At 54.5% G+C, this 26,367-nt stretch overlaps 1 protein-coding gene across 4 annotated transcripts in view; it reads right to left on the reverse strand.

Moving 5' to 3' along the window:
* The window catches only part of FBLN1 (fibulin 1), a 92,534-nt gene extending 70,131 nt beyond the window's left edge, over positions 1 to 22,403 (reverse strand). For all 4 annotated transcript variants that reach the window (XM_017529471.2, XM_017529469.2, XM_037738899.1 and 1 more), the window contains exons 1-3: positions 22,160 to 22,403; positions 8,442 to 8,547; positions 747 to 882 (exon numbers count right to left, since the gene is read on the reverse strand). In XM_017529471.2, coding sequence (XP_017384960.1) covers positions 747 to 882; positions 8,442 to 8,547; positions 22,160 to 22,238 — 321 coding nt within the window. In that variant the 5' untranslated portion in view covers positions 22,239 to 22,403. The remainder of the gene's footprint in view (positions 1 to 746; positions 883 to 8,441; positions 8,548 to 22,159) is intronic.
* Positions 22,404 to 26,367: the final 3,964 nt, after the last annotated feature.

A 26,367-nucleotide genomic window follows, 5' to 3' on the forward strand; every position in this document is an offset into this window, starting at 1 on the left:
CTGGGCGGCGGTAAGGGAGGGGTGGCCCGGACACCTTGGGTCTGCTGGCAGCGCTCAGACCGGGAATGCTATCAGGCACCTTTCCACCTCTTGCAAAGACACAGCCCTTCCACGGACATGGAGGTCCTGAGTGACCTGCCAGCACACAGGGTCCCAGGAGCACTCGGGAAAGGGCTGTGCCATTTACTCACAGCTTACCTCCAGGGCAGGACCCCCTTGGGGTCCGACAGGACTCTAGAGAGGCCATTTTGGAGGGTGGGCCTCTGAAGCTCAGTTTCTTTAAGAGTGGTTATAGAGGTCATATCTTAGAGGTCTTAGTGAGGGCCCATTCTTAGCTCTGGACCCTGACTGGTCTGTGGGTAGGGAAGCTTGGGAGCCTCCTGGGTAGGGTGGGGGTGCCTACCCTGAACTGAGAAGATTCTGAAAGCCCAAGATGAGCCCTGCTTTGACTTCTGCGTCTGCCTAAAGCCTGGAGACAGGCAATCCTCAGGGCAAGGCCAGCTCACCTCACCCCCACTCCCCATGGGAGGCTCGGCCCCAGATGTCCTCTGGGGTTTACGACTACAGGGGAGGAGGAAAAAGACCCGGGTTTTCCACCTTCCTCCTGGCCCAGGAACCCCCACTGCTCACAAGGAAAGGCGGCCTGGGGCGGGGAGCGCGGACAGACAGTGCTGCTCAGCTGGGAGGGCCCGGGTCTGCTGACTAGTGGGGACAGGCAGCGACCCCACATGCCCTTTGGCTCTCACCTTCACAAACGTGGCCTCCAGACTGGTGTTGTCACCGTGGGATGTGGCACAGTGGTCCTGCTCGTTGGCCAGGCTGATGCCCGTGGCACAGTGCAACTCCTCCAGCTGGCTGTGGCAGCACTGCTCCTGCACCATCCTGTGGGCGAGGGGCGGGCTGGGCCAAGGCTCTGTGGGCAGGGGGCCCGGGGCACGAGGTCCTTGGGGATGGGGCGCTCTCACCTTTGAGCCTCCCCTTCCCTGCTCCCACAGACAGAGAGAGAAACACATAGTGCACGGCATACAGAAGGGGCTCAATTAGCGTTTTAGAAAAGCGTGGCCGGGCGAAGTGGGTCATGCCTGTCACGCCAGCACGCTGGAAGGATGAGGGGGAAGGCCACTTGACTCAGGGGTTTGAGACCAGCCTGGGCAGCAAGCGTGGGGAGACCCTGTTTCTTTTTTTCTTTCTTTGTTGAGATGGAGTCTCTGTGGCCCAGGCTGGAGTGCAGTGGTGCGATCTTGGCTCACTGCAACCTCCACCTCCCAAGTTGAGGCAATTGTCCTGCCTCAGCCTCCCGAGTAGCTGGGACTACAGGCACGCACCACCACACCCGGCTAATTTTTGTATTTTTGTAGAGATGGGGTTTCACTATGTTGGCCAGGCTGGTCTCAAACTCCTGACCTCAGGTCATCCACCCACCTTGGCCTCCCAAAGTGTTAGGATTACAGGCTTGAGCCACCGCACCCAGCCTCTTTTTTTTTTTAAAAAAAAAAAAAAAAAAACAAAGAAAGCCTGAACGCAGAAGTGGCGTCTGGAGCCAGAGTCAGGAGCCCCAGTTTTGCCACCAGAGCCACTATCACTCCTGTGAGTACTGGGCCTCACCCGCAGAACGTTCCTTCGGATTTGAAAAACAAAAAGTGGCCGGGGGCTCACTCTGGGCCCGACCTTTTGTCCCTTTATCAGGCTGGGCTCTCCTCAGCACTCATCCCGGCCTCAAGCTCAGGCCTCAGGCTCAGAGCGAACAGCTTCTGAGAGTCCCTGGTTGCTGCCATGGCATCTAGCGGCACGGCCCACGCCTCCCAGCCCTGCCGGGGCTCTGGGGAGAAGTCCTCAAAAACCCAGAGCTTGTGTAGCCGGGGGGTCGAGGTCCCAAAATCAGCTCCTCCGACACAACCATGAGGTGTGACAGCTAGAGGCTGGCGTGGGCGGGCTCCGAAGGCGATGAGCAGGAGAGGAGTGTGTCACAGGTGGCCCCCCACCAACCCAAAATCACCCCAGCTCCAGCCAAAGCCAGCAAGGGCAGGAAGAGCCGCCCAACCCATGCCTCCAGGAGAGAGGGTGGGGTCTCCCCAGCCTCTCGGCACTGACAGCCAGGTCGCCTCTGCACAGAAATGGCAGCCGCCAGCATCCCTTCCCCCAGCCTTCCCTGGGGGGCCGGACGTGGGCACCCAGCAGCCTGTTTGTCTCCAGAACTGCCTTCAGGCTCCGGATGGAATTACCAAGCTGAGCTGGCACACATTTCACTCATGCTTTCGGTGGATTTGCAAATAACAGGCATTTCACGAAACTGCCAGAGACAACCAGCAGACACGTGTGCATCCATTCAAAAAACACTGGCTGGCCGGAAAATCCAAGCGTTAGTGAGGATGTGGAGAAGCTGGAACCCGCGTGCATTGCTGGTGGGAATGGAAAAGGTCGAAGCGCAGTTCCTCACAAAATTAAACACGGAAAAACCGCGGGGCCCAGCAATCCCACTGCTGGGTACAGCCAAAGAGCTAACAGCAGGGACTCACACAGACACGTGCACACCCATGTTCACAGCAGTCTTTTCTGTTTTTTTTTTTTTGTTTTTTTTTTTGAGACAGAGTCTTGCTCGGTCACCCAGGCTGGAGTGCAATGGTGCAATCTTGGCTCACTGCAACCTCCGATTCCTGGGTTCAAGAGATTCTCCTGCCTCAGCCTCATGAGTGGCTGGGGTTGCAGGCACCCGCCACCATGCCCAGCTACTTTTTTGCATTTTTAGTAGAGACGGGGTTTTACCATGTTGGCCAGGATGGTCTCAAACTTCTGATCTCAAGTGATCCGCCTGCCTCGGCCTCCCAGAGTGCTGGGATTATAGCCATGAGCCACCTCGCCCTGCCTCACAGCAGTATTATTTACAACACCTTAAAGGTGGAAGCAACCTAGTGTCCCAGGAACTGCTGGGTGTCCAGCTGCCTCAGGCTCAACCCCACCCCCTCGGCCTCTATGGGGACTGGCCCTCGCTCACCCCAGTCCAGCCACCCTGGCTCCCCTGCTGTGCCACTCTGCGACTCTGGGCTCTCACACTGGCTGTTCCCTCGGCCTAGGATGCTCTTCCCACTTTCCATGCTCCCCACTCCCTTGCCCCCTTCAAGTCCTGGCACAGTGAGGCCATCCCCACAGCTCTGTCTAAAACTGTAAACCCACCATGAGCAGAAGCCCCATCTGTCCCTGTCTCCCCCACGGCTCATCCTGTCTTCCTACAAACCATCAGACTGATTTATTACTTCCTTTACATTCTGTATCCCTGAGGCCAGGGGACATCGCGGATTCCATTCATCGATGTCTCCACACTCCCCAGAATGGAGCCTGGCACGTAGCAGGCCCTCAGTGAGATTTGCAAAATAAAGAAGGGGTCAGAGAGGTGCTGGGCTGGAAAATGTCAGCTAGGGACCTGCTTTAGCCTTCACTGCGTGTGTCCAAATTCCTCCAAAAGACGCTGAAGGGCACGTGGGTTTAATCTAATCCAAGGTTTTGGTGGATTTAGATCTGGATCCCAAGGAATGTTGGGCCTTGGTGGAGACCTGGAGTCAAGATGATATATGATGGGAAAACATCAAAGCTGCCATCTCCTGACCACCTCGAAAGTGTCCTTGTTGAAGCTGCAGGCTGCTTAACCCCCGCCTGGCTAGAGCCCATGGTTGCAGAGAGGTTAGACTCTCCCTGGAGTCCTCTCTGAGCCTCTCATCCACTGGGGGAGCTAACGCCCCCTCCTTTGGGCCCCAAGGGACCCTTAGGGCCTCACACCCTCGACTTCTGCACAGGACGGCTCGCCTGGGCTTGCCTGCCCATGGCTTTCATCCTGCCTCTTCCTGAGCATCAAGAACCAATAAAGATTTGTTGAATGAACAAAAACTGATTTTACTTCAGCTGGTGAGCCTCACAGAATGCCACTTCAAAAGAAGAGAACTCGGCTGGGCACAGTGGCTCGTGTCTATAATCCTAGCATTTTGGGAGGTCAAGGCCAGGAATTCCGGACCAGCCTGCCCAACTTGGTGAAAACCCATCTCTACCAAGGCATGGTGGGATTCGCCTGTAATCTCAGCTAATCAGAGGCTGAGGCAAGAGAATCGCTTGAACCCGGAAGGTGGAGGCTGCAGCAAGCTGAGATCGAGCCACTGCACTCTAGCCTGGGGGACAGAGTGAGACTCCGTCTCAAAAAAAGAAAAGAAAGAAAAAATAACTGGCTAACAGAACAGACAAACCAGGTGGTCAGTGATCCTTGTTTCCTTGCATCTTTTAAATATCACTATTAAGAGGATTCTTGTAAATCAGATTTGATTTCTGATCTACCCTATCCCTTCCCTGCCTTTGTTAAAAATGATAATCTGTACAAAACTCATTAGAAAGGTCCTTCATCAGCATCACTGTGCTGCTGGCCATACCCCCCACCTGCAGTCCTGGCCTCACCCAGACAGGAGCTCTGACCTCTACAGACTGGGAAGGCTGGGGGGGCGGGGGGCTGCTCACAGGAGGACCCCACAACCTGCCTGCTGAACGCTTACATGGGCTCCATCTCACTGTGAGCTGGAGCCCAGGCTCAGCGTCTGATTGGCACAGACTGCATGGCCAATGACAACAGGATAAAGGGGAAGCCCGCAGGAATGGCTGGAGGGCAGCAGACAGCACCTGGTACCACAGGACAGTAACAGAGGCAGAGCCGGGCGGCTCAGTGTCTCACTTGAGAGGCACGTAGGACAGGTATGTGGCCTCTGGCCTGTGTGTCCACTGGGATGAGTCAATGGGCCTCTCGGGGCCTAAGTGACACAATTGGCCAGTCACTGGCATCTGGGGACCCTTGAGTGGTGTCCCGGGCATTGAACCACATGTTCCAGGGATACTGTCATATGGAAGCTCACGATATCTAGCCAGAATTTCCCAAGGCCCCTCGTGATGAAGCAAGCACCACCAGAAACAAGTCCAGAGCCACAGAGTCTGGGCTTGCACCCACACTTCCCATAAAGAGAGAAGGAACTCCCTCTCCGGGTGGATCTCAGACGGCAGTGGGTCCCTTCTGCAGCCCCGCTCCTGAGCCTGCAGATGCCCTCTTCTCCCTGTGTCCCGTCAGCCTTCCCTGTGTGTGTGTCTGCGTCCTCGCCTCTTCCTCGAAGGACACCAGTCCGAGTGGATGACAGTCCACCCGAATGACCTCATTTAACCGTATCACCTTGTAAAGTCCTTGTCTCCAAATGGAGTCACATTCCGAGACACTGGGGGTTAGGACTTCACCAGGTGGATTTTGGGAAGACACAATTTAGCCCATAACAGGAAGCCGCTATGATTAATACCTACTGAAATAAAAGAAGGTGAGGCATCAGCCAGGGTAACCCTCCATGTGCAGACAGAGAAACCGAGGCCACAGATTCGGCCGCTCTCTGGGCGTTGCTTGTGAATAAGGATTTTAGTCACTACTGACTTCTACTCACCAATGTCTTTAACAAATTTTGGAGCTATCTTTTTTCTTTTTTTGAAACAGAGACTTGCTCTGTTGCCCAGACTAGAGTGCAGTATCACAATCTCGGCTCACTGCAACCTCCGCCTCCTGGGTTCAAGTGATTCCCCTGCCTCAGCCTCCCCAGTCTCTGGGACTACAAGCGCCAGCCCCCACACCTGGCTAATTTTTGTATTTTTAGTAGAGACGGGTTTTACCATGTTGGCCAGGCTGGTCTTGAACCCTTGGCCTCAGGTGATCCACCCACTTTGGTCTCCCAAAGTGCTGCAATTAGAACTCACCCAGCCAGGCCGGGTGCGGTGGCTCAAGCCTGTAATCCCAGCACTGTGGGAGGCCGAGGCGGGTGGATCACGAGCTCAAGAGATCGAGACCAACCTGGTCAACATGGTGAAACCCCGTCTCTACTAAAAATACAAAAAATTAGCTGGGCATGGTGGCGCGTGCCTGTAATCCCAGCTACTCAGGAGGCTGAGGCAGGAGAATTGCCTGAACCCAGGAGGCGGAGGTTGCGGTGAGCCGAGATCGCGCCATTGCACTCCAGCCTGGGTAACAAGAGCGAAACTCCGTCTCAAAAAAAAAAAAAAAAAAAAAAAACGACACAAAAAAAAAAAAAAAAAAAAAAAAAAAAGAACTCACCCAGCCAATCTCTGATCATTATAACAGCCCCGAAAAGGAGGTATCATGGTGCCTTTGAGCTGGCTCATGTCATCCCGCCAGAAACCCAACCAGGTTGGTCCACCTCCCCAGCCCTTGTCCTTCCTGGGGCCAGGCTGGCTGCTGCCCGTGCAGAGGGTACACCAAAGGCTTGGCGCTGATCACCCGCAGCCTCACTGCAGAACTGTCGGCGGCCCCTCTGACACTTCCAGCATTTCCTGTACCCGCAGCAAGCCAGGATCCGGGCTCCCACTCATCAGATGCCCCATAAATCCTGACTGCATGGTCTCCCAGTCAATTCAAACCACGCAAGCTTCCTGTTTTCCTTTGTTTGGTCTAGAATGCTTTTGACTTTTCAAGAATTTCCTCCACCAGGATCTATGTCCTTCATCACTGCTGGAAGGCAGCAACCCGTGCACACCCCAGCACAAATGCAAATCTCCAGGAGGAGGTGGGTGAGCCGGGTGAGCTGTCCCTGCACATTATTTCCATGACAGCTCTCCACCCCACACCCCTGGCTCCACGAGCCACAGCCACGACTCGGACTTGAGGCGGAGAAAACAAATGGATGGCAAATGCTGGATGCTTCTACACCCTCGCCTCCCAGGCATGTGCTTCGAGTTCAGATCCTCACCTCATTGCTTACCAGCTGGACAACCAGGAAAGGCCCGGTCTCCTGTTCTGTCAAATGGGGCTCATGACAAGGTTCAATGAGACAATGTACATCCAAGGCTCCACGTAAAGTAGGCGCTCCACGCGGGCTTGCTGGGGTTTTCACCATTATTATTAATTATTATTATGATTGGCGGATGGGGTCTCACTCTGTCGTCCAGGCTGGAGTGCAGAGGCATGACCTCAGCTCACTGCAATCTCCATCTCCCGCGTTTAAACAATTCTCTGCCTCAACCTCCTAAGTAGCTGGAATTACAGGCACTTGTCACCACACCCAGCTAATTTTTGTATTTTTAGTAGAGACAGGGTTTCACCATCTTGGCCAGGCTGGTCTTGAACACCTGTCTTGTGATCCATCCGCCTCGCCCTCCCAAAGTCCTGGGATTACAGGTGTGAGCCACCGTGCCCGGCCTTCACTATTATTTTTATGATGATGATCAGCATGACCTAATCTCATCATTTCTTTCTTTTTTTTTTTTTTTTGAGACAGAATTTCACTCTTGTTGCCCAGACTCGAGCACAATGGTGCAATCTCGGCTCACTGCAACCTCCACCTCCCAGGTTCAAGCAATTCTCCTGCTTCAGCCTCCCAAGTAGCTGGGATTACAGGTGTGTGCCAACAAGCGTGGCTAATTTTTTTGGGTATTTTTAGTAGAGGTGGGGTTTCACCATGCTGGCCAGGCTGGTCTTGAACTCCTGACCTAAGGTGATACTCCTGCCTCGGCCTCCCAAACTGCTGGGATTACAGGCATAAGCCACCATACCTAGCCTCTCATCATTTATTCTAAGCTTATATGGTCTCAGAATTTTCAGAGAGCTTGAGTCAATATAGGGAGAGAAGAATAAAAGCAGTCGATCCAGATGTGGACTACTGCATAAGGTGAAAAGCTGGCTGGCGAAACACTTCACTCTGTGCCCGGCTCATGGGCATTTCTGGGGTCTATAGGTGGTCCGTGTTTCCATTCGCAAGGCACGTTAGTCACATGATCTCCTCTGCTCCCCAACAACTGTTCCCCCAGCTTATTATTTTTGAGATGGAGAGTCGCCCTGTCGCCCAGGCTGGAGGGCAATGGCACAATCTTGGCTCACTGCAACCTCCGCCTCCAGTGTTCAAGTGATTCTCCTGCCTCAGCTTCCCCAGCAGGTGGGATTACAGGCGTGAGCCACCAGGCCTGGCTAATTTTTGGTATCTTTTTAGTAAAGATTGTGTATCTTTTTAGTTTCACCATGTTGGTCAGGTTGGTCTCAAACGCCTGACTTCCTGATCTGGCCACCTCTGCTTCCCAAAGTGCTGGGATTACAGGTGTGAGCCACCACACCCAGGCCCCCCTTTTTTTAAAGAGGAAACTGACTTGTCCACAGCTGCCCAGCTGTGGCAGAGCAGCCACAAGCCCACATCTTCCTGCTCCCAGTGAAGGAGACAGATACCCTGACAATCACAGAGTGGCACAGGAAGGGTAGGCCAAGGCCCTGTGCCACGAGGGAGGCAGGGGTCACCCTGCAGCACCCGCAGCCTGGACGGATCCGGGCCTGGATGTCTAGCCTCTCCCGAGAGGTCTGGCACACACTGTCTCTTCCTCCCCCACTTCCCTCTAAAGGAACACTGTTCCAGTGAGACAGTGGCCACTGGCAAATGTACCTGCATTCTTTGGATTCCGAGGCGTACGGCAGCGAGCAGTCCTTCTGATGAGTGGCCATCCGGTTTCCGTCCGCACAGCAGGCCTCCAAGAGGACATCCGCATCCACTGTGCAGGGAAGAGAAGAAGCTGAGAGGGGTCTTGCCACTCAACAAGCGGAGGGCCCCTCCCAGGTGCACCACCAGGACACGCACGTCCTTCTAACTTGACTACAGCATCAGGCTGGTCTGAAAGGGCAGGGGACACATCCTTTAGTCACTGGCAAACCAGTACTGAAAACCACACCAGGTCCCAGCTGGGAGCCTGGGAGCCCACACCCCACTCCTTCCTAGAAGGGCCTGAATCCTTCTCCAGCTGAATCCCCTTCTGAATCCAACTTGGACGGGGTTGCAGCTCAGCCCCTGAGATCCAGCCAAATGCTGGCGATGCTGACGCAGTCCTTGTCCAGATGGGGTCCCTGCCTTCACAGTCCGGTGGGCAAGAAAGACAGGCCCTGCTGACAGAGGCACGGCCACGCCGCCGGCAGGCAAGGCAGAGCCAGGGACAACCGGCCTGACTCTTTCCAGAGGAGAGACTGCAAACAGGGAACGGTTCAAAATGCAATGAGCTGAGTCAAATAAGAAGGAAAAAAATACCAACTTTATTTTTTTTTTTTTTTTGAGACAGAGTCTCTCTCTGTCACCCATGCTGGAGTGCAATGGTGTGATCTCGGCTCAATGCAATCTCCACCTCCCAGATTCAAGTGATTCTCCTGCCTCAGCCTTCCGAGTAGCCGGGATTACAGGCGCCCACCACCATGCCCGGCTAATTTTTTGCATTTTTAGTAGAAATGGGGTTTCACCACATTGGCCAGGCCAGTTTCGAACTCCTGACCTTTGGTGATCCGCTTGCCTTGGCCTCCCAAAGTACTGGGGTTACAGGCGTGAGCCACCGCGCCCAGCCTAAAATCCAACATTTCTAGAGCAGCTTCTGTAACCCACAACTGTGTTTTCTCCTTTCATCTTAGGGTGGGAGGGGGAACACAGGCCTCGGGCTACAGATGAGGAAACCGAGGCTGGTGATGGTGTCTGCCCTTGACTTGCCACAAGACCCCCTCTTCTACACAGACGGGGACCTGTGAGAAGACTGGTGAGGACAGAACTGGGAGGGCAGAGAGCACTGGTTCAGGAGTAACAGCAGCCTGGCCACGTTCTGTCACTCACAAAAAGGGCAGATGAAAGGGTCAGGCGTCAAGCAGCTGGCCCACGCCCTCACAGCCAGGCCATGGCCTGAATGAGCTGGGCACTCAGGCCCATGTCCCAGCCCAGGCTACAGCCCCAATGGGCACCCCCCTAGCCCCACAGCTCACAGAGGGAGACGACCTCATGGTGCCTGAAGAAAGGAGCAGCCGGGTGTCAGGTGCCCACATACTTGGCTCTCAGTCTAAGGGAGTCACATGCCAGAAAGCATTAGCACCAACAGCCTCAGCCTCTGAGCAGAGGGTCACCTCTCAGCACGACACTACAAAACTGGGCTTTAAGAAGCCCCACGTTTCCTTCCTAATGGCTTTCCAACCCCTAGAGGGTAAATCCCATGGGGCTTGGCAGCATTTCCCCACACACAACTGTGGGTGCTCTGCCTGAATGCATTCTTCTTTCAGGCTGGGCCCTCAGGGTGGCCTAGAGCGAGGTTACTGTCTGCTGGGTGAGGCAGCGCCTCTCTAAACCACCCTACTGGGCATCAGCCCCTGTAAGCACATCTAGAATATGCCACCTTCAGATGCCCTATCCCGTTCTCAGCAAGGGAGGAGGACAAACTTCCAGAAACATTCCAGAATGGGTAGGGTCAGTGCATGAATGAGCTGGGTCTCAGCCAGGCCATTCCACGTGGCCAGGAGGAGGGGTCTCACCTAGAACCATGTCCCCCAATGTCAACTCTGGGGCTTTCCCTTTTCCCTGAGGCTTCCAGGAAACTCAGAGCTGCTTTCTGCAGTGCAAGGTAGACCCACCCTTCTTACTCTCACCCGGCTCCCCCAGGCTGGCAGGAGTCCTGCAGTGGCCTGGGTAACGGTGAAGGTCTATTCCACACAAAGCCCACCAGTTTCCAGGGCCCTGGCCACTCAGTCCATCCCCCACCTCAGCTGTCCCCTCTCCACGTTCCCCAACGATGCTGTTGGGTGAATGTGAGATTCACCAGGAGCTGGAGCTCACGTCAGCCTGTCTGGAGTTGCAAGCCTCCAGGCAGCAAAGCAGAAGTCATCAGAAGCGACAGTCACGTTATCATGGGGATAACCTTGAACGTTCCTTTTCATTCATTCATTCATTCATTCTTGCTCGAATTCATTAAAAAAAGCATTCACCAAGCCAAGGGCCTTATCTGTTACAGATGAGACATGGCTGTGGCACACTCCTGAATGAACACAATGTGATCCGGCCATGTGGCCTGACAGCAATGCTGTTCTCCCTGTGCAGCCAAGCCCGGTTCCCATCTCTGCCCCCACGCCCCCTTCACCCTTCTACAGCCAGGCCCACTCAGCCCCTCGTCTGCAGTTTCGCCCTCACATCTTCCGCAGCCCATCTCCTGTCCTAGCCCACCTCCTGTGCCTGCCTCTTCTGGCCGCATGCCTGCCCACCCCGAACGGCCCGGGCGCCTCTCTGCTCCCACATCACCGCCCGTGCCTGGCACACGTCCCCCCATCCTCCAACGCCCTGCCTGCCTGCCTTACCCTCATAGCCACAAACGTTGTGAGGGCAGGGTCTGTCTCCCATCCTTGTATCCGTGGCAGCTACAGAGCTGAGTAGAAGGAGTGTCAGCTTTGGAGCCAAACAGCCATGGGTTCCAGTCCCAGCTCCAGCAGTTTTTTGCTCTGTGACACCTCTCTGAACCACGGCTTCCCCCGTGGGAAAACGGGGCCTGCACTATCTTCCCAGGGTTGCTGAGAAGAGGGATGCAGTTTATAAACTTCCAAGCACACAGAAAGCTCTCCGTCAACAGTGGCTGGAGAATTAAACAATCAAAGGGGATTAATTTATCGTTGCTCAGAAGAAATTAGGGGCCAGGCGCGGTGGCTCATGCCTGTAATCCCAGCACTTCAGGGGCCAAGGAGGGTGGATCACAAGGTCAGGAGATTGAGATGATCCTGGCTAACACAATGAAACCCTGTCTCTACTAAAACTATGAAAAATTAGCTGGGCATGGTGGCGCGCACCTGTAGTCCCAGCTACTCAGGAGGCTGAGGCAGGAAAATTGCTCAAACCCGGGAGGTGGAGGTTGCAGTGAGCCGAGATTGTGCCACTGCACTCTAGCCTGCGCAACAGGGTGAGGCTCCGTCTCAAAAAAAAAAAAAAAAAAAGGCAATGGTTAAAATGGCAAATCCTATGTGATGCATATTTCACCACGATAAAAAGTATCTTTTTAAAGCAAAATAATTTAGTGTTTTTTGGCCATCCTGTCACATCTGCCTTAGGAAAGCAATCGGGTGTTGTTTTCATGCAGTAATCCCAACAGTGTCAAGCAAATTAATTTACGTTGCATTTCACAATGTTCCGTACGGCAGTTTGACAGCGTATGCAATGGTTTACATGGCAAGCTGAGACTTCAAATGAGACTTCAAATGTTCAGTAGAAAATAGATTGCAACTTTGTAACCAAAATAAACATGACTTAACAACTTTAAAAGAACAGGAAAAAAAGGCCAGGCATGGCATTCCAAGCCTATGATCCCAGCATTTTGGAAGGCAGAGGTGGGAGGACTGCTTGAGTCTGGGGTTCAAGGTTGCAATGGGCCATGATTGCACCACTGCGCTCCAGCCTGGGGGACAAGGGGAGACTCTGTCTCAAAACAAACCAAAAACTAAAAACAAAAAACACCCTGAGGCTCAGAGCTCCCTGTGTGTCCTGTGAGGGAGGGAAGATAGGGGTGCGGAAGGGCCTGGAGTCCAGCCCCACCCTGGCTGTGCCGCCTGCACCCCTGCAGGCTCTTCCAGTTGCTCATTTACCTGGGGATGGGTCACCTGTGGATATCCAAACATGGAACATCCTGAGCTTCACTGCCCCACCACACAGGCAGGGGACCATCTGAGGCCTACAGAGGCACCCCCACCTCACTCTTCTACACACCTGCTCATCAAGTCCTACCCGACATGGTGTCTTCTGGTGCCTGCCCAGGACCCTCGGCCAGGCTGGAGCGGGGGCAAACAGGAGACTCGGGCTAATAGATCCCCCACGCCAACTCCACGCCACATGGGTAGCAAGAGTTCTGCAGGGGTCGACAGCATCCAACCAACTGCCTAATCAGTCAGACCCACCCTGACACCTTGAGAAGGGTGTAAAATCAAGGCCATCTGTACACGAACCCTAGGGCATCCGAGCTGGCCTGGACACTGGGAGTCAGGAAGGTAACGTGGACCAACTGAAGCCACGACGGCTTCTTCCCTCCCCGACCACCAACAGCTGTGTGCTGCTCTGAGACCCAAAAATGACCAGTCCCACACTGGACACCCACCCAAGCCAAACAGGCACTCGCTAGTAACTCGACACCCCGTCACTGGGCTATGGGGGCTCAAGAGAGAAGCAGGGCCTCTGGGGACCTGGAATCTTCTCTCCCAGACCATTTCCCGTTGTTTCTGAGAAGAGCCTCAATCAACCACCAGACCCTGTGAGTTAGATCCAAAGCATAATACTAGATATAAAACAAGGGAAACTCTCTCGCAAAATCTTGCAAACCTTCAACTCGAACATTCCCAGGGAAGGCAACACTGTGGGTTAAAACTACTCAGCCTTGAATCTGGCTCCTTCTCTTACTAAGCCTCAGGGAAACTCATTTCCTTTATCTGTAAAAATGGGGGAAGAGGCTGGGCGCGGTGGCTCACCCCTATAATCCCAGCACTTTGGAAGGCCAAGGCGGGCAGATCACTTCAGGCCAGGAGCTCGTGACCAGCCTGGCCAACATGGTGAAACCCCATCTCTACCATAAAAATACAGAAATTAGCCGAACATGGTGGTAGACACCTGAAATCCCGGCTACTCAGGAGGTTGAGGTGAGAGAATTGCTTGAACCCGGGAGGCAGAGGTTGCAGTGAGCCAAAATCACACCACTGCACTCCAGCCTGATGACAGACCAAGACTGTCTCAAAAAAAAAAAAGAAAAACAGAAAACCATGGGGGAAGATTGACGAGATAATCCAGTAAAAGTGCTTACCTCAGCACCCTGACCACAGGAAAAAACACAATCTTCAAAATTAAACAAAAGGAAAAGTTACTGCACCAGGCTTGGGAGAACATTCTTTTTCAAAGGAAACACACACACTCCTCCAGAAGGACACGGTGCCCCATGGCCACCATGCCACCACGTCCACCACCTCTCTTCAGCAGAGAGGCATGCCTGCCGGGGTAATTGGTGCAGACGGATGGAGATGGCGCAGTGCACAGGCCTCAGATACCATGTGTTGCCTGAGACAGCTGCTAAAACTAAATTTTTTTCCAAGTACATTAAACCTCCATATAGATTATGGTGCAGACCAGCAGCATGCCCCATGTTCCAAGGCACACAGAGAAACTCAGGTCACATGACCCACGGGGACCATGCCCTGGGACGCCTGGGAAGGATATGGCCCTGTGCTCTAAAACTACAGATGCTCCAAGAGATTCTGTGCCACTCCTTGGATGGAAGCTTCTAGAATGTCAGCCTGCTAGCTGTGAACATCGCAGAAGCTTTGGGCAATGCCTGATCTTGTTCCCAGCAGACTGTGCGCCAGACTGCTGTCGTGCAGACTGCCATTGTGGGGACACGGGGGTGCTGGGGAGACCAGGGCCTGGGGAACCCGGAGGCCTGGAGTCTGCTTCTGATCTCACAGTTGAGAGTTTTCCCACCTGGACCAAGTCTGGGCCTCAGTTTCATCTATAAACAGAATGGAGGACTTGGCCTGCAGTTAAGAGCAGGCTTCCCAAATCCCACCCTGTGTATGGGCATTGCTCTGACACAATTTCCACCGGCTTGCAACAAAATAGGATGAAAGTAAAGCAGGACCCAGGGACCTCCACAAAGCCGGCCCGATTCCACCTACAATGGTGTCTTTTATTAGGAGACTGTGTCCTTCCAAAATTCGGTGCATTAAAATGTCCCCTACCTCTATGAAGTGGTGATGATATGAAATGGTGATTGATTGGGTTTCTGTGTTTTTTATTTTAATATCCTCATCTGGCAAATGAGGATATTTGAAAAGTTGGCAAAGCTCCATGAATAGCTGGGGACGAAGAGAAGGCCTGTGATCAGAAGCCAGCCTCACTTTCCTCAGTTTCCTCTGCTCAAGCTCAAAAACTCAGAGGCAGCCGAGGGCGCCAGATTTGAAAGTCAGCTTGATGCTCTGTCCCCTGTGTCTCCTGGAATCACCACCCAAAAGGCTCACGCCCCAGCTCCACCCATCTGCCCCACTGCATTGTCTAAAGCTACAGCAAAGACTTGGAACGGCCCCACTGGTGTCCAGGACTGAGAAACCAAAAAGCCTGAAATGCAACGAGAGGTCAACCACAGAGACCCTGACAGAAAGTTCCAACCAAACAGGACTGGGCAAGACTCCGCCCAACCCCGCATGTGCGCCCTGCCCCTCCAAGCCTGGGAAGCCAGCAGGGATCGAGCCAGGTTGGCCTATGTCCCTGCATCCTTTACAGGACCAGGGTGAGGACAGACTCATGCCCCTCTTCAAGGTCACTTGGCCTCTGCAGGAGGAAGCAGGGCAAACTGGAGCCTGCTCTTAGGGCTTCTGGCCCTGTCCCCAGCACAAGAGCTGCCTGTGTCCATTGCTGAGCCTGTTCCCAGCATCTGTCACAGCGATGACAGGGTTCTTGGGTGGAGAACCAGCCGGGAGGAGGCAGCAAGAGAGAAGGAGCAGGAGGCAGCAACAGAGAAGGAGCAGAAGGCACCTCTCTGGGAAGGCAAGAAGCATTCTCCCCACAGTTCCCTCCAGGCAGCTCTGGCCCAGGCAGCAACTTCCTGCATCAGCCCTGTGCACGGAGGGCCATCCTCACCCTTCTGCAACACCCCACCCTGCTCCAAGGGCCTCCTGGCCTTCCAGGACCCATCTTCCCTGGTGTTCCTCTCGCCCCTCTGGTCACCTGTCATGCACACTCTGCACCTGGCATTTGGAATCTGGAGTTTCACAGGCTAGATGGTCCCAGGACCTTTGTTCCCCTCAGGCCAGCTTGTTCATGTCACACCAGCTCAAAGGTCCCTCCTCCAGGAAGTCCTCCCTAGCTACCGCCTGCACACACACACGCACACACATGCACATGGGACAAATGTTTCTTTCTTGCATGGTCTCTTTGTACCCTGAGCTTCCCAGTGCTTAGCACAATTAACTCTGTACTTAGGGCCACGAGGCTGAGCCAGGCACTGTCTCATTCTGCATCTTGCTCCCATGCCTGCCCTGAGCAGTCATTCAGTAAATGTCCGGGAATGAATGAATGCACAAATGATCTCACGTGATCCTAGATATTCTATGAAACGGGGGCAAAGAGAGAATCACCAAGTTGCCCGAGGCCATGTAGCCAACGCGGAGGCCGGCTTCAGATACAGCTCTGACTCCAAAGCTCACACACGCCCCACCATCAATCTCCAAAGGAAACAGGCTTCCCGCTAAACCAGACTTAAAGATTCAAGTCTTTTAAAGATCTGTGAGGCTAGACGGGCGCGGTGGCTCACGCCTGTAATCCCAGCACTTTGGGAGGCTAAGGTGGGCAGATCACGAAGTCAGGAGTTTGAGACCAGCCTGGCCAACATAGTGAAACCCCATCTCTACTAAAATACAAAAAAATTAGCCAGGCATGGTGGCAGGTGCCTGTAATCCCAGCTACTTTGGAGACTGAGGCAGGAGAATCTCTTGAACCTGGGAAGCGGAGAGATTGCAGTAGGCCGAGATCAAGCCACTGCACTCCAGCCTGAGTGACAGTGCAAGACTCCATCTCAAANAAAAAAAAAAAAAAAAGAAATCTTGTTTTTTCAATATGACATATTGGAGGCAATGTTAGCATGTGTCTCCCATGTAGAAAGACAAAATAATTTGTAAAGATTCATGCTGTGAACGTTTTTCCAAGATGCAACACAGGAATTTATCAGAAAAACTGAAAGAAAGCATAGATGGTTTGAATGAAGCAGTGGGCTGCAGCCTACACTGTGAGCCAGACAGATGACATCCAACAAGACACAATGGACCTATTCATGCACCTGGCACATCACTACTACAGCCAGAGTCTCAGAAAGCCATCACAGAAAAATTCTCTATAACCAAGAAACTCACACTAAGTCTTTGCCTCCGAAAGCACTCAGAGTGGAAGCTAAGTGAGAATAAACTGTAAACATTAAAGTCACATGATTGGCCATGTGCAGTGGCTCACACTTGTAATCCCAGCACTTTGAGAGGCCAAGGCATTTGGATCATTTGAGGTCAGGAATTCAAGACCAGCCTGGCCAACACTGTGAAACCCCATCTCTACTAAAAATACAAAAATTAGCCAGGTGTGGTGACACGTGCCTATAATCCCAGCTACTCAGGAGGCTGAAGCAAAAGAATCACTTGAGCCCAGGAGGTGAAGATTGCAGTAGGCCGAGATCATGCCATTGCACTCCAGGCTGGGTGACATTGTGAGATTTTGTCTCAAAAAAAAAAAAAAAAAAACATACGTGAGGCTGTCCAGTGTGCTGGTGAGGGGTATGATGTCAGGGCCAAGCTGTCCAGGCTCAAATCCTGGTGCCACTGCTTAGCAGCTGGGTGCCTGCAGGCTTGCCACCTGGACTCTCTGGGCCTCTGTGTCGCCCCGTGGATGAGGGGGACAATGACAGCACCTCCTTTGCAGGGCTACGGTGAGGGCACAGCAAGGTAAAACAGGTGAACTGAGGCAGGGGTGGGGCAGGAAAGGTGCTGAGTGCCCATGCTGTGGAGAGAGCACGCGGGGTGCACAGGCGTCGGGTGTCCATCCTCAACCCACCACACCCATCAGTGACTCTCAGGAATGGCGCTGTGTGGGTCCACAGAGGAGTTCTAGGCCAAAACAGGAAGCCAGGCTTCACACATAGTGAGCAAAGCTTACAGGACATTTTCACTGCAGTGAGTGATGGCATCCAAAAGGAAAAATAGGGCTGGGTGCGGTGGCTCACGCCTGTAATCCCAGCACTTTGGGAGGCCGAGGCAGGTAGATCACTTGAATTCAGGAGTTCAAGACCAGTCTGGCCAACATGGTGAAACTCCATCTCTACTAAAAATATAAAAATTAGCCAGGTGTGGTGGTGCAGGCCTGTAGTGCCAGCTACTCAAGAGGCTGAGAGAGAAGAATGGTTTGAATCCAGCAGGTGGAGGCTGCAGTGAGCCGAGATTGTGCCACTGCACTCCAGTCTGGGCAGCAGAATGAGATTCCATCTCAAAAAGAATAATAAAACAGGTTCAAAACAAAAGCGGGTCACCTATTTTGTTGGGCTGCTGGGAAGATGACATTCATTACTAAATGTAAAGCATTTCACCTGCATTACCCGAGGACACGGACATCTCATAGTGAAGGAAAGAAAACAGAGAGGTTGTGGGTGTCGTCAAGATCCCTCTAAACATGTTCAGAATTGGGACCAACACACAGCTTCCTAACTCCCTTCTAGTGTTCGCTCCACACAAACACTGTGGTATATCTAGTACCCCACAAATAACCTGTAGGCAACAGGCACCCTGCTCCCACCCACCGCAGCCTCTAGTTAGGACCTGTGGGGGTTAAGGGCGGTGGAGCCCAGCCTCCCTCCCCACCGCCTGGCCCGCTCCTCGCTCCTCACTGGGTGACTTGCAGCAGATGACTTAGCCAGCCCTTAGCTCCCCTCCAGCCTGAGGGGGTCTCTGATCCCAGAGAAGTTGACACAGTGGTTCCCCCTCCCACCCTGTTTAGTTATGGGGCCACATGTGAGATCATTACAAGGAAACTGGAACCATATGGGGCCTACAAAAGGATTCATTCATCAAATTGTTATGATATGCTATTCTGCAAAACGAAAATCTTGCTGTATAAAATATGCTGGCAAAACATGTGCCTCTTACAACTGTTTTAATAAACTCCACCTGGAAAGCTGCCCTGCCCAGGTGCCCAGTGCTCAGAGCTCAGCCTTAAAGTCACACCAGGTCGGGGAAGCTGCTGGAGTCTCCCCCAGTGGAGAGGAGGGGGCAGAACTGGACGTTTCCCTGGAAGTCTCGTGTTTTCTCTTCCTTCCAGGCCTTTGGCCCTGCCATTTCCCCTGCCAGGAACACCCTTTTCCCCACCCACACACTTAGCCACTGCCTTCTCCTCCTTCGGGTCCCAGTTTGCATACCACTTCCTCCAGGAAGTCTTCCCTGACTCTGCCAGTAGGGCTCGGTTCATTTTTCTGGATCTCCTAGGGAACGTGAATTGCATGGGGAGAAAAACCGGGTCTCTCTCCTTTCCTGCCACATCCACAAGACATAGAGCAGCACTGAGCTATCCCTGAATGAGTGAATGACTGAATGGCTCAGAATGCCACCTTTCCCAACACGGGTTTGGCAGTGCCAAGCGCCAGTCCTGTGGCCCTGGGGCCTCCTTCCCAGTGCCAAGCGCCAGTCCTGTGGCCCTGGGGCCTCCTTCCCAGCGCCGGGCTGGGAAATTCAGCATAGAAGAAAGTTCACAGGCGTCTTGGGGAAAACGATTTTGGGGCGTTGGCAGAATCGCACTCTTTCTGCGCTCCCCTCACATCAAGCCCAGTCTCCTCCAAGGAACCTCCAGGGAGCCCCCAGGTGCTGTGAAGGCTCCCAGTGCCAACACTTCCCAGGGAAAGGGACAACAGGAATAAGAGCTAATATTAATAATACAGCTGTTGGCCGGTCGAGGTGGCTCACGCTGGTAATCCCAGCACTTTGGGAGGCCAAAGCAGGTGGATCACTTGAGGTCAGGAGTTTGAGACCAGCCTGGCCAACATGGTGAAAACCCATCTCTACAAAAATACAAAAATTAGCTGTACACTAATTGTACACACCTGTAATCCCAGCTACTTGGAGGCTAAGGCAGGAGAATTGCTTGAACCCAGGAAGCAGAGGTTGCAGTGAGCTGAGATCGTGCCATTGTGTTTCAGCCAGGAGGACAAGAGCTAAACTCTGTCTCAATAATAATAATACCACAGCTGCCATGGTAGACACCATCCTATGTTCTTTCTCTGAATCCTAAAGGCAACTTCAGAAGTAGGTTTTGTTCTCTTCATTTTACGAATGAGAAAACCACCAAAGCACCCCAGGGCTTTCTCTGCTGCAAACTGGTTTCTAGGCACAGTAGCCAAGGAGCCCTGCAGGGCCTGAAGATGAGTCAGCCACATGCCCCTACTCTTGCCCCACATACCTCACAGGGTGGCAAATGCAGCCCTGAGTTGGGGGCCCTTGGTGAGGCTCGGGGGCCCTTGGTGAGGCTCGGGAACCAGGCGTGAGCCAGAGCCCTAGGTGCTGCAGGAGTGCCCCAGAGCTGCCCCCCATGGCATGGAGCCTCATTTTCATGCACTGGTGCTCTGGTCCCCATCTCCCGACTAGGAAACTTCCAGACCACATGTTTTCAAGCCAAGTCCTCCGTGGCCTTTGTTCTCCCTCCCAACTTTCTTTTAATCAGTCGGAAACGCTGCCTGGCTGCGGTCAGAGGCCAAGAAAGCCTTGGAGAAAACACAATCGTCTTTCCCAACACCTCTTCCTCTCTACTCCCTCCCACTTAGCTCTCAGTAAAGCCCAGCGGGACCGACAGACACAGGACAGACGGGCGGCTCCTCTCGGCCCCTTGGCAAGAAAGATCAGTGCCCTTCTCCATGTAAGCGGCCGGCGCCAAAGGGGTTTCTGCAGATCAGCTCAGCTCACGGCTCGCCATCTGTGGCCCCACGGCTCTCCAGAGCAGGGGCGGTGCCACTTGTGGCCTTACACGCCGGGGTTTGGGGGCCTCTGGGCTGTAGACAGGAGCCAGGCAGTCTTCAATAACCCCTTCCCAAACTGTACCAAATTAAACCTGTTGAAACTCAGAGACTTCTCCCCAAAAGAAACAAAAGGCCCACAGGACATCCAGCTGTTTTTATCGAAGTGTGCAATTAGGAGTCTTTTTTAAACCCCTCCAGTTAGCAGCTTCTCTGTGGAGAAGGGTCGGCAGCAGCGCAGAGAGCCCCTCCCTCCGGCCTGCAGTCCTGGGGTGTTCATTCAGCCAAGCGCACAGGGAGAAACTTCCCGAACAGAGAAAGGTAAAACTCCCGGCCGGAGTTTTACCACGCCTTCTCTCAGGCCCTCAGCGTCCTCATCTACACAGTCAGGGTCTCTGAGGCTCCCTCCATGTTTAACTCGAGCCTCGGATGTCCCACCCACCCACTGCAGGGCCCCTCTGGGTTCTCCCTCCAGCTGGCAGCCGCCCAGCCGCCTGATGTTTGCTGGATGCCCTCTTCCCGCGCTTTCTCGCATCAAGCCCCATCTCCTCTAAGGAGCCTCCAGGGGCTGCGGAGGCTCCTGGTGCCAACACTGAGCCCTGCGCCTCCCCACCAGGTCTCCAACCCCAGGAGGTGCCAAGGCCGCGCCTCAACAACCTCGAGGCAGTGCGGAGAGCCAGTCAAGAAGGCTCTCCGCAGAACTCAGCCAGCTGCCTCCCCTCCCCCTCCCCCTCCAGACTCCTTCAACCCCCCCCAATCCCCCAGTGAGCAGCAGTTGGGACAAGTGACCCTTTGACTAACAAAGGCGGTCACCAAAGGTTAAAAGGAACTCAAAGCAGGGATTAAGACCCGGATTCGGATTCCGAGGGTGGTCTAGGGCACTGCCCTGGACCTGGGCCACTGGAGAAACAAAGACGCCAGGAGTACCGGCCCTGGCTAGTGGCCGAGAGGTCACAGGTCCTGGCTCTGGCGCCCAGCAGCTGCTCTGATCAGAGGACCTCGCGGTGGTCCCCCCAGGGACTAGGCCTGGAGGGTTAGTGAGGAGAAAAGCACGGGCTGGGTGGGCACCATCCGAGAGCTGTCAGTCCCAGGGTTGGGGGCCTGGGTTCTGGGCCATCAGTCAGATCTGCTATTGGAAACTCCATCCCCCTCGCCACTGGGTGTAAGTGACCAGTCCCCAGTGCACGTTGAGCACCGAGCCTGGCAGAACCACTGCCTTGGGCCCTGTGTCCCAGGAAGGAGGCAGGGAGGAGGTGGCCAGGTCCACATCCCCTCCACCCTCCCAGCTATGACCCCCAAACCTCCGGGATGCTCCCTGACTTTCTAGTTTCTTCCCGTCCATCCCCTATTCCACGACTGACTGCTAGTGTCTCCTGGGGAAATGACTGCTGCCCATCCTCCAGGCTCAGTTTTCTCATCTGCAAGCTGGGTATAACGGTCCCTACCTGAGGGTGGAGGCGGGAAGCAGCGGAAAGAGCCCTGAGGGCGCCTCCGGCACCAAGTGCCAGGCTCCCTGGCCTCGGTCACCCCCAACCAGCGCCCCCCCTTCCCGAACTCCCAGCGCCGGGAGTGGGGCCTCCGGAAACTGCTGGATTTGCTAGGACTGGGGTAGAAGGTATGTTTGAGAAGTGGGGGAATCCGGTTTGGAAACAAGTCCCCGGGCCGGGGAGGAGCTGGGGACCGGAGCGGACCGTGGGGGAGGGGGCGCCGCTCAGGGCAGCGCACGCGCTCCGGGTCCCCGTGGTTCCAAAACTCGCAGGGAGCCCGAGGGCGAGGGGGGTGGGGACCCTAACCGGGGGCGGCGGGCCCGGGGCGCCCCTACCTCCGGCCGCCAGCAGCGCGAGGCCGCCGAGCAGCAGCAGCGGCGGCGGGACCCGGCGCGACGGCGCGGCGCGCTCCATGGGCGGCGGGCGGCGGGCGGCGGGCGGCGGGCGGCGGCGGACAAAGGCGCGGGCGCGGTCCTGGGGCAACGGCGCGGGCTCCACGCTCCGGCCGAGCCTCGCCAGCCAACGCTGGGCCCGGGCCGCGCCGTTCAATTATCCCGCCCGGGAGGAGGGCGCGGCGGAGGCGGGGCCGCGGGTCTCCTGGTCCTCCCTCCCCGCGCCCCCCGCCGCGGCCCTCCCTCCCCGCACCCCGGGCCGCGAGGGGCGCGCGCACACGGCTGGGGGCGGGGGCCTGGACTCCAGACGTCCCCGGTGGGGGCACAGAGGGGGCGCCTTCGGGCCGGATGCCCCCAGCCCTATCCCCCCACTTCCCGTGAAACTCGATCCTCTCCTCCCCCCACCCCCTCTCGAGGGGCGGGCTCAGGATCAAAGGTCAGCCCCGCCCGACTCGGCGCGGAGCAGCTGGGACCCCGGCCCGTAGTTGGAGGCCCGGCTGTGGGAGGCAGGGGACAGGGACGGGCCCACCGCCAAGCCGGCCCCCTCGGCCTGGAGGCTGCAGGTCGGCGGCTGACTCCAGGCGTGTCCCGGGGCGGGACCCGACTCTGCCCTCAGAGACAGGGACAGTTGGGCCAGGCCAGCGGGCAACCAAAATCCCAACGGGTGCTGGGCTCACTCGGGACACCAGAGCCGGAGGGAGAGACCCAGGAAGTCGCCGAGGTTGCAGGGGAGGCAGCCTTGGCGCTGGGCCTGCGGGGACCAGTTTCTTGTATAGGAATTCATGGCTACGGGGGTTACTGAGGATGAATTAGTCTTTGAAACCACAAGTAGATTTAGTTTCCAAAGCAGGAAGACAACATAGTGCAGGTGACGATGCGGAGGAACGGGGTGAGACTCACTGGACACCACTGAGCTACAAGCGGCGTTCCTGTGAGTTCACTATGGACCCCTTGATTCACCAACGCCCCTCCCAGCCTCACACCCAACAGAAACGCATACACGTGTGTCCAAAAGACAGAAAGACGTGTAGGAGAACGCCCATAGTCATAATTCTTTCAATTGGGAAAACCAGCCTCATCAAGGCAGACGAATAGCGTGCAGCAGGATAAGCAATAGGGATGAATGATCCGCACCTCACATAACGGGTAAATCTCACAGTCTTAAGCAGGACTAACAGAGTCAGCCACAAAGGGACACTCGCAGCATGATTCTGTCTACCTAAAAGGCAAGAACAGGTTGCTAGCGGTGGTTCACACCTGTAACCCCAGCGCTTTGGGAGGATGAAGCGGGCGGATTGCCTAAGATTAGGAGTTCAAAACCAGCCTGGCCAATATGGTGAAACCCTGTCTCTACGGGAAAAAAAAAAAAAAAAATACAAAATAGCCAGGCTTAGTGGCGCACACCTGTAATCCCAGCTACTCAGGAGGCTGAGGCAGGAGAGTTGCTTGAACCCACAAGGCAGAGGTTGCAGTAAGCCAAGATCACACCACTGTACTCCAGCCTGGGTGACAGAGTAAGACTCCATCTCAAAAAAAAAAAAAAAGTGATCCTGGCTGGGACCGCCCAGTGTGGCCCAGTGCTCAGTGAAGCTAGGTCTGAGAAGTCTCAATGGGGTTGGAGCAGGCAGCCATTCTGGGGATGGGAAGGGAGTGGCCGTGCTGTGGGTAGCTGAGAAGGAAGTGGGGAGGAGGAAATAGGGACAGCAGGAGGAGGTGACCCTCCTTCATTCAGCTGGGCATCATACTGCCCTAGGCAGGCAGAGGGACTGCTAGAAGGAGGACTGAGCCAAGCCTGCAGCAGCTGGGAAAATAAGCCAAAACCAGGAGAGAGGGCAGCGGAAACCTGGCCTCCCCCAGCCTTTCCGGAAGTTTCTAGAGCTTACTCCTGTGCTGAGGCGCCCCCTTTTTAGGCACTCAGTCTGGTCCTCGCTCCAGGCCTGTCCCCCACGGCCTCTCTACATCCTCTTGTCCCTGTGGCTGGTGACTTGGAAAGTGAGGCACCAGGTGTCAGGAAAGTAAGCACCATGAACCCCCCAGCCTCCAGGACCAGCTAGAGTTCCTGACTGACCCTGGGACAGACTGAACCTGGGGCCACACCCCTGGGTTCCAATCCAAGCTCACTACTGTCTGGCTCTATGGCACTGAGCACTTGACTTCTCGGTACCTCATTTCTTCACGCGTCACGTGGGGCAAGGATTAGGACTTTGCAGGATTGTGAGAATTGAAAGAGATGCTGACTCCCATCAGGTGAGTCCCATGGAGAAAACTCTGTCATTTAATCCCTGTCAGCTGCTGTGCTGCTGGCAACAGTGATGTGCCCTCAGGACCAGAGCAGGGGAGCACCAGTCCCAACCCCCTCCTCATTCACTGTCTGGCTCTGAGCAAGTCCCTTTCTGGGCCTCAGTTTCCCTATCTGCAAAATGCAGGAGGTGAACCAGGCTGCTTCTAAGCATGCTTCAGACCCCAAAACCCAGGCTGACTCTAAGTCCCGTTCTCTAGTTCTGATCACATGCCGGCTTTCAGAGGCCCACTGGGAGATCAGAGCCCTGAGATTCTTGTAGTCCAGGTGAGCTACACCCAGGTGTTGGGGGAAGAATCCATCATGGGCCTGAACATTCCTGCGCATTCTTGCTGAGTATGCCCCAGATGCAAAGCCCTGGTCGCTCCGTACCCGTGTCTCAGGGTCGTGTTGGCAACAAGCAACCTCGAAGGAGGAGGTACCATCGCCCTGCAGACAAGTTTACCATAAAAGCAGTAAATGCCCCAAACTCAGTGTTCTGCTGCCTAACGCAGCCCATTGTGTGTACTGGCGACAATGACAGGCCCTCGGCCTCGCCTGCCCCATACCGACCCCGGGACTTGGAAGACACAGGGAACTTGTGTGATCATCAGGCTGCAACGAATAAAGTCCCTGTCTCAGACCCAGGAGTCTCAGGACTAGAGGTTGGCAGCGCCTCTATTTGAATAGAGGTCTTCTGACTCCCTTCGTAACTAGGGTTCTGTTTTTCGCTGAACACTATAGTATTGTAACATTTCCCTGTTTTGTTTTGTTTTTGTTGTTGTTGTTGTTGTTTTTTGAGACAGAGTCTCCCTCTAGAGTCCAGGCTGCAGTGGCATGATCTCGGCTCACTGCAACCTCCACCTCCCGGGTCCCAGTTCAAGTAATTCTCCTGCCTCAGCCTCCCAAGTAGCTGGGATTACACCAGCATACCCAGCTAATTTTTGTATATTTAGTAGAGATGGGGTTTCACCAGGTTGGCCAGGCTGGTCTTGAACTCCTGACCTCATGATCCACCAGCCTCAGCCTCCCAAAGTGCTGGGATTAGGGGCATAAGCCACCATGCCCGGCCCATTTCCCTGTCTTATTAGAAATCTTCATTACATATCCGGTGAGTGGATTTGTTTAAAAGTCGTGTACACATTTGCTTAACCACTCACTCTCCTATTAGGGGACATTTTGGTCATTGAAACTTTGCAGGGTGGATGCTTTCGTGAAACCTGTGTGCTCTAGGCTCAGCTGTACCTCTGTGGCTTCCAGCATGGATGGCGTAGCAGAGTAAGTGCTGCACCAAGAAACTGCCAGACTCACAGTCCAGAGAGAGACACAGCAGCTGTGGGTGTCTCCACTTCCCAGCCAGCCTTGTGTCACTCTGGTGTTTAAGCTGAGCTATTTCCACAGGGAAAAGAAACTCTTATCTTGTTTCGAAGTATGTTGGGTTTTTTTTGTTTTTCTGAGACGGAGTTTCACTCACGTTACCCAGGCTGGAGTGCAATGGCGCAATCTCGGCTCACCGCAACCTCCGCCTCCTGGGTTCAGGCAATTCTCCTGCCTCAGCCTCCTGAGTAGCTGGGATTACAGGCACGCACCACCATGCCCAGCTAATTTTTTGTATTTTTAGTAGAGACGAGGTTTCACCATGTTGACCAGGATGGTCTCGATCTCTTGACCTCGTGATCCACCCGCCTCGGCCTCCCAAAGTGCTGGGACCACAGGCTTGAGCCACCGCGCCCAGCCTCAAAGTATGTTTTGAATCATCAGAGAGGTTGAACCCTTCTCATATGCTTACCAGCCATTTGGATTTCTCTTTGGATGACTCCCTTGATAACCTTTTCTCATTTATTTTTGTAATAGAATTATTTAGAACAGTGAA

The sequence above is a fragment of the Cebus imitator genome, unplaced genomic scaffold, assembly GCF_001604975.1.
Source record: "Cebus imitator isolate Cc_AM_T3 unplaced genomic scaffold, Cebus_imitator-1.0 Scaffold59, whole genome shotgun sequence".
Lineage (NCBI taxonomy): Eukaryota > Metazoa > Chordata > Mammalia > Primates > Cebidae > Cebus > Cebus imitator.